This window comes from Cariama cristata, unplaced genomic scaffold (assembly GCF_000690535.1).
Source record: "Cariama cristata isolate BGI_N322 unplaced genomic scaffold, ASM69053v1 scaffold7606, whole genome shotgun sequence".
NCBI classification, from domain to species: Eukaryota; Metazoa; Chordata; class Aves; order Cariamiformes; family Cariamidae; genus Cariama; species Cariama cristata.
The window spans coordinates 14,426-22,493 of record NW_009622618.1 but is presented as its reverse complement, the minus strand read 5'-3'; the positions used below and the strand labels follow the sequence as shown (position 1 = coordinate 22,493).

Here is an 8,068-nt window from a genome sequence, read left to right as displayed (position 1 = left end):
GCAGCTATGGCCTCGTTCGTGAAGAAAATAATCAGCACTGCTAAGGCCCCCGCTGCATTGGGTCCCTACAGGTATGTCTTAGCGAGAGGGAGGTCTCTTGGAAGAAGCAGGGGTCAGCGGGAGCAGGTTTTGCTGGTAGGGTTTCGAGCAGGTCCCTGGAGGGGGGTTGTGTGTCTGTCCGGCAGCCCTGGGGGCTGTGGTGAGGGTGGGTCCCCCCGCGGAGCAGGGACCGATCTCCTCCCCGGTAGCCCCCCAGGGACACGAACGGGTCTGCAGCGTTAGCGGCAAACTTCAGCCTGGGGCCGGGGGGGGCGGTCCTAGTCGTTTTAGGTGATGTTCTCAAATGTCTCTTAAAAAGTCAGTTTGGGAAAATAATTCTGAAATTAGTGATGAGCAGTGAATGAAAAAAGAAGGCAAGAGGAAGAATGATTCCTCTCAAGGAAAAAATGCTTGACCAGAAAATAGCTTATTGCGTGGGGAGGGGGTGGAAAGGGAAGGCTGAGCCCCATCTGGGAGGTGCTTTGGCGGTTGGAGAGTTCCCTGCCTGGGAATTGCAAATCTGTGCTTATTTTGAATGTGACTGCCAGCAGGTTATAAATGCTTTTCAGTCTGAAAACTAACTGCTGTAATTACATATAAGATGTTGTTCAGCGTTTTCACATGTAAGTTGTTGCAACAGTTCTGAATGTAATTAAAAACAAATCCCAGTTTTTATTGGAGAAATGTTTGTCTTTACTATTTGCATGTGAAAAAGTGTTCTATAACTACAGCAGATTCTTATAGCTAAGGTACTGAGGGATTTTTTTACCAGGACATTTTCTAAGAATTTTTAATTCTGCATTCAGGCTTTTATTCCCCCCAATGTAAACACGGACTCCTTTGGTTTAAACTTTTCTACTTGTAGCATCTAGGTGCCTTCCAGGTGCATTTTTGTTTCTTACTTTGAAACTGAGCTTCAAACTGTGTGTTCTTTATAGGAATTATAAAGATGGAGAAATACAAAGTGTAGAAGCAGAGAGACATGACATGAAGGTTAACTTCTGTAAACAATAAACTGTTGGTGGATTGCAGCCAGGGCCCCAGCATTGCTTGCAGTTAGGAGAACATCTAGGACATGGGAAGGCAACAATTTTTTGGCTACACACACACCACACTGGCCTAGCCTTCCAACATAGCTCTCCATGTCTGTTGCGGATTAACTGCAGTCCAATGTTTTGTGCTTATTGGTAGTTCTTGATGAAATATTGTTTATTATGCAGCCCGTTAATTGTATGACAGGTCTAACATCAATAAGTTTATCACTAACTTAGTTTATCAGGTTTCAGTAAACTTGTCAAAGTCCAGTGAGCGAAAGTTGCACAAGAAGTAACTTACATCTCTGCTGTGGAGTCTGAGCATGGTAACAGAGGAATGAGGGCTTAATATGGAATGGAGAATTGGCATGTATGGGCTGCATTCCTGGTTCTGGTACAGCCCTTTAGTATGCTTTTTGGTGACCTATTTTTACTGGATTTTGGTATGCCCTTTGCTGCATCGAATTTCCAGTACCTTGAGGTAGCTATGTAGATAGATATATATAAATACACATATGTGTGAGTGTGTATGCGTGTATATATATCTTATTAATGCTATTAAACTTTTTAAAAGACACAGTAGAGGTACCGTTCTTGTATTAATCAACAATCATTTGTGTAAAGAAGATCTGATTAACTTTGCAGTACTTGTCTCTAAAGAGCATGATTCTTAACACCATTTCTCTGATGGATGATGTTCTTCTATGGTCATAATGTCTGTCCAGTTATGCACTTAAGTATACTGAAACCTGAATGACTTCAGGCACATACTCCAATCTCTGCTGAATCTGAGATTAATGAGTAGCTACGATTGACCCTAGTTATAGGATACATCTGCAGTTAAAGTGTGATTGGGGTTTGTGTAGTTGAAGTTTCTCTGAGCTTCGCTCATGTATTTGACTGCAGTAGAAGTATACCCTTTAGTTGGTAAATTGATAACAGTCTGAGTGAAGGGAGGATTTCACCGGTAAGCGTACCAAGAGAAGGAAGCTGAGGAGCAGAGAGGGTGACCCAGTACGACTGTTCTGGGTGTTGATCTGGCAGTGGTATCAGAAGGCTTCAGCTTGCTTTTTCCCTAATTATTTGTGATTTTGGACTGTCCAAAGGCCTTTGTTGGGACAAATGTTCTGTTCCATTGTGTTATTTGCTTTATAATAAGCAGTACAAGACAGTCTCTTTTTTTTTTTTTAGAGAGCTCATACCTTCTTGTTGCATGGTTCTCTGTGCTTCAAATAGGAACAGAACTTTGTGGTTTGAGGGCCTGTGCCTCAAACAAAGCAGGACATGATAGGAAAGAAAATAAAATTAAAGAAGCGTGTCTCTGGTTCATACACACATTTTCTATCAACAAGACTGCATCAGCTAGAAAACTACTTCATTCACTAGTTTCTCTTCTTTAAATGGTGTAGTTTTGTGATTTACTCCACTTTTGTTAGTTGGTGGTAGAGAAAATAATCACCACATAAGATATTTTACCATATCAGATAAGTTACTGGCTATTTTTGCCCCTTATGAAATTACAGGAGAATGTAGGACAGAGGTAAAAGGAAAGATGGGAGTGATGACACTGTTTGGATTACCTAACCGTAATCATTTTACTGAGTCCCTAAATTAGGTTGGTCCCCTGTGAAGTCAATGGATTGAGACAACACAACTGAGTCAATCTCAATTAAGAGAAGAGATGGAATAAAAATATTCTCTGAAAGAGTCCCTTTCTTTTTCTATTGACGCTAAAGGGAAGCTAATCTCCTAATTTAGATACTTCAGGGAGGTGTCTAACTCGTTTGTGTAACTCAAGAGGCTTGTTGAACTGTCAGAACAATGCATTTTCTTGTGGAATGGGAAGAGATAAGAAAAGTGGTGGTGACACACTTTCAAAAAAATCTTTTTCTAATTTCTTTGCAAAATACTTTTAATTGCCAGCTGAAGAGAACTAAATGATGTCTCTTGCGTAATGTTTGTTAGGTAGTTTAAATCTTTGTTTTAATCTTTTAATCTCTTTGTGGTAATTAGAGACATTAATAATTGCTAACTCTACTTCAGCAAAAACACACCTGATGTTTCTATATAAATGTTTTGCAAATAGCTTGAATTCTGCATTCTTCTGAATTAACCCAGCTAATGGGTCACTCAGGTTAGTTGGTGAGAGAAGAGTGATTGTTCTGGGAATGGTGTGATCAAGGTGTTGTGCTGACTGGCCAAATTCATGATGCTGGAGGAATACTGCCGGAGAACTAGTGTGCAGGGCTTCACCTCACAGCTGTAACTCATTATCATGGTGCCTGTTTGAGAAGAAAAATGTTAAATTTTCTAATCAGTCTCTTTATGATTTTTCTTTTTTTTTTTTCTTTTTTTCTTCATTGCTCTGCAGCTGAGATGTAGAAAGGTATTGTCTGCTTCCCAAACTAGGATGAAATATTTATCTGGGCAGGTGCAAAATGTGTTTATTTAATCTGCCTCCCCTCTGTGCTATCTGCAGTGTGGAAGCTGTGTAGCTCAGTTTAGCATTGTGTTGGTGCACTCATACCTTGTGCCTTTGTGAGAAACAGGGTTTATTTCTTCAAAAACAGAGCTATGTGATTCCGTAGGTGGTCTAATTCCAGCTCTCCCAAAAGCAAATGCAGATTGAATGTACAATTGTATGTACAGACTTGTGCGTGCATAACCTCAGTCCTCTCTCTTCTGGAGATATCATAAACTACTGAAGAAAATCTGAAACGTGCTTTCAGATAGTTAAATGTTTTGATGGGGAAACATTAAACCTAAAATGTCATGTGTGTTTTCAGCCAAGCCGTGCTGGTAGAGCGGACAATGTACATTGCAGGACAGATAGGTATAGAACCTTCCACTGGGCAGCTTGTCTCTGGAGGGGCAAAGGAAGAAGCTAAGCAGGTAAGATGCCTTCTACCAATAAACTTGTAATGGACTTGGCATATGCTTAGTTAAATGTGGACTTACGAGAATTGAAGAGACCTAGAGAGCACTTTTTACACCTTCCAAGATGAGGGAAAAGCAGGAAGAAGTCATTCCATCCTAACCCTGTCATTTTCCATGCGAACAACTTGGAGGTCAGGGGAGGAATCTGTATTTCATGTAGGAAAGTAGGAATGAATCAATGTTTGTAACAAAGGTTCAGACCCCAGTAAAAACCCTGGCTTGAGTCAGGGAAAGATTTGTTCCCTCAGCAGCCAAGAGGTCCTGTGAGGTAATAGGATGAGATGGAGCTGTATGGATGCGTTTACATCTAATGAATGGACGGCTTAATATTTGTGGTTTATTAAAAGCTCCCTTTTATTAATTTCTGATTATGCTTACCCACTGAGGACTGCTGAAGACTTGGCTGGGTGAACTTATAGCATAACATGGACATAGCCAAGTTACAACTCATATTTACATACTTACCTAAATACAACCCAGCTGACAGTTAAAAGACTTTTGTCTTGTTTTTCATTAGGCTCTAAAAAACATGGGAGAAATCCTGAAAGCTGCAGGCTGTGACTATGGCAATGGTAAGTGCTGCTGTCATGGTGGCAAACAAGTGGTTGTTTTTATGGAGATTAAAAAAAAAAATAAATTTAAGTGACCTTTAAAAAAATAAGCTGTTAAACGTTCAGTTGTTGTCAATAGCTGGAATAAACAAAAGGAATCATGAGTCTGGGTTAAAAAAATACAAGAAATAAATCAAATGCAGGTCTTCACGATGGGTATCAATGGAACATTGCCTTTCACCCAAAGTTTCTGCCCATGGTACTAATCTTTTAACTGCAGCTGACTATAGGCATTTTAAGCATCCTAGGCTTTGCTCCAGGTAAAAACAGGTTTCTATCTATGGTGTTAATATTCTAGACACTTTCAATACATTTTTGAGAGGAGGACTCCAAACCAGGATTAATGCTGGCTTGGGCAGTCATGGGTAAAAAAAATTATAGCATAGACTATATTTTCAGCCATTTTATGGATGTTTTTGGCAGCAGATATTATATATGATATAATTTATTGCCAGCAGTTGGCTTACAACAGCCTTTTTAATTGACCTGGTTATCAGTTCTGTGCCTCTTGGAAGAAGTAGGCTTAGAATGAAATTTAAAATGGATATTTTCAGAGCTGGTCAGGAATGTCTAATTTCTTCAAGTTTTATTACATACTAGGTATTCACATTTTTTAGGTGGTAACTCTAATGGTCGGTATCTGTTTGCAAAACTTTTCAAAATGTTTAGCATACTTGAGAGAAATTTATGAAATAAAAGCAAGAAATGCACTAAAGATTTTCAACTTTTGTATACAAGTCAGAGGTCTAAAATAATTGCAGTTATGTAATTCCTAGTTGTGAAGACTACAGTTTTGATGGCAGACATGAAGGACTTCAATGATATTAATGATATTTACAAACAATGTAAGTAGATCTTTTCTGTTTTACCAGTATGGCTTGTTGAACAAATTATATTCACAGTAAGCAAACTGTTTTAATGACTCAGATGATGTAGTTCCAGATTCTTTGAGATTCCAGTGGAAATACAACATTTAAAAAAATTAATTTCCAAGCACCGGATCAAGCACAGCCTAATTTCTTGTGGATTTGTGTCCTACAATCCCACTAACTCCCCATCACGTGAAGACCAACTCCTGCCCTCCCTACAAGTTGGTCTTCCATGCCTCTTTACCTTGATAGATGCTGTGTTGTCCCTAATATAATTCTACTGCAGGCAGCCTTCAAAGACTTAATTTCAGATTTCATATCTCCGTTTCTTTAAAGTCTGTCTGTATCTTTGAATGATTTGTGGGTTATTGTATGGGATAGGGCTCATTTTTTTTATACAAGGATGAGCTACACTGCTCCACTTAAGGAAAAAAAAAAATGAATAATGCTTGTTTAACAAAACTGAATGTAGACTGAAATAGGTGATTCCAATGAGCCATATTGTGCAGAAGAATGTATATAAATTCCTTATTTTTATAGCTTTGGCTTTTAATTAGATATTAACATCTGGTCTTGAATGAAGTCTTTTATTGATAAGCTATCAACACAGTCTTCTGCATGTCAAAATGGAATTGTGTGTGCATTTAAGCAGGGTAAAAGCAGACCAGCTGGATACTTAAGTTACTTGTTGCCTCCTACCTGTAGTTCAAGGAAGCAGTTGTTGCTGTTCTTTGTGAGTTGTTATCCTGCCTTGTCAGTGCAGGACCCTGAAATTACTATTTCTGAGCTTAGTGTTAACTCTCAGTAGTAAAACTTTCATTTGGTTATGCAAATTCCTTGGAAGTGTTCAAAGTCAGGTTGGACAGGGCTTTGAGCAAGATGTTCTTCCCCATGGCAGGAGGGTGGGTTGGACTAGGTGATCTTTAAAGGTCCCTTCCAACCTGAACTTTCTATGATTCTATAAATTCAGCTGTTACATCTTTACCCTCACTAGTAAAACTTTCATTTGGTTATGCAAATTCCTTGGAAGTGTTCAAAGTCAGGTTGGACAGGGCTTTGAGCAACCTGATCTACTGAAAGATGTTCTTCCCCATGGCAGGAGGGTGGGTTGGACTAGGTGATCTTTAAAGGTCCCTTCCAACCTGAACTATTCTATGATTCTATAAATTCAGCTGTTACATCTTTACCAATACCCTTCCCCACCCTCACCCTCTCTGTTCTTTTAATATCCTTGAGCGCCAGGCCTAATTGGGAATGGAGGAATAGGTCAAGGGCCTATTTTTCCTCTGCCCCCCTTTGATACGAGTAATATCCTTGAGCGCCAGGCCTAATTGGGATTGGAGGAATAGGTCAAGGGCCTGTTTTCCCCCTTTGATACAAGGAAGGTTGGCTCCCTGCTGACTTTATGCAAATCTGGGATCTTTGCTCATGAGTCTTTTGGCAGGGCCCCGTTTCTCCCTCTTGTTCTTTCTGTGAAAAAGCCCTCTCCCACTCCCTGGTGTTGGCAATTGGATGATCACCATTCTGATTTAATCTTTCTTTTTCAGCCAAGTTGGTGCTAGGGCCATGCAGTGTCAGCAGAGTACAAGATACTGCTGGCCACTAGATCACAACTGTAGCTGGCTCCTTCATGATGAATGGTAGCTTGCTGATGTCTTAGAGCAAGCAGTGACCATAAAAAAACAACAAGGGGGAAACGATAGCTGGCATAGAAGACTGTTTGTCTTGTAGCCTTGAACCTGAAACTGTTCCAATGCTTGCATTTTATACAGATTACTTTGGACTGTGTTTTGTCAAGCAAAGGTTAGTGATTGGATGTTTCTGTTTAAATTACAGTTTTCAAGACAAACTTCCCAGCCAGAGCAGCCTATCAGGTTGCTGCTTTGCCCAAAGTGAGTATCACTTTTCTGCCTACAAAACAATGAATTTTCTGAAATTCTTTACTTCTGAAGCATTCTGACAGCTTTTCTTATTCTGGAATAGTTTCAATTGAAATTATTTTAATGAAGACTCTTGCGTATTTAGGCTTTTTCTATGTATATCAGTCTTATTCCCATACATGATAAGAGATCTGAATATGAGAGATACATTTCTTTATGGTGGAAGATGGCTACAACACTAGAAATAAGGCTTATGATACTTAAGAGTAAAGTGATTTTCAATATTGCTTAACGCTGCTAAAATAGTAATACAACTGTCAGAAGTATCATCTCCCTCAAGCATCATCTTAAAGTTGAGTTATACATCCAACTGCTTCATAAAATAGATCTGTTAGATTCCGAATACATTTCTTCATTGTTTTCTCACAGGGTGCCCGAGTTGAGATTGAAGCTGTTGCCATTCAGGGACCTCTCCAAGATGCTTCAGCCTGACTATAAATAGAGACTGAATATCCTACAGCAGCAGTTTTAGATTTAATACTTCTCCCTTACATCCTATTCCTACAATTGACTATCAGCAGTTACACGCAGTTGAAATCAGTAAACTTACTGAGGACAGGTGCTTTCTTCTGGACTGTGGCCTTGGATTCTCTAAAACACGACCTTACAGTGAGTTCTCTGCTGGCAAACCTGAAACC

The 8,068-nt window shown here is 39.5% G+C and overlaps 1 protein-coding gene across 1 annotated transcript; it reads left to right on the top strand.

Annotated features, from left to right (window-relative positions):
- The first annotated feature begins 6 nt into the window (after positions 1-6).
- Positions 7-7,862, top strand: HRSP12 (heat-responsive protein 12). The gene is made up of 6 exons (XM_009702392.1): positions 7-71; positions 3,860-3,965; positions 4,528-4,582; positions 5,398-5,466; positions 7,327-7,382; positions 7,800-7,862. The coding sequence occupies exons 1-6, from the start codon at positions 7-9 to the stop codon at positions 7,860-7,862; spliced, it is 414 nt and encodes a 137-aa protein (XP_009700694.1).
- The last annotated feature ends 206 nt before the right edge of the window (positions 7,863-8,068 follow it).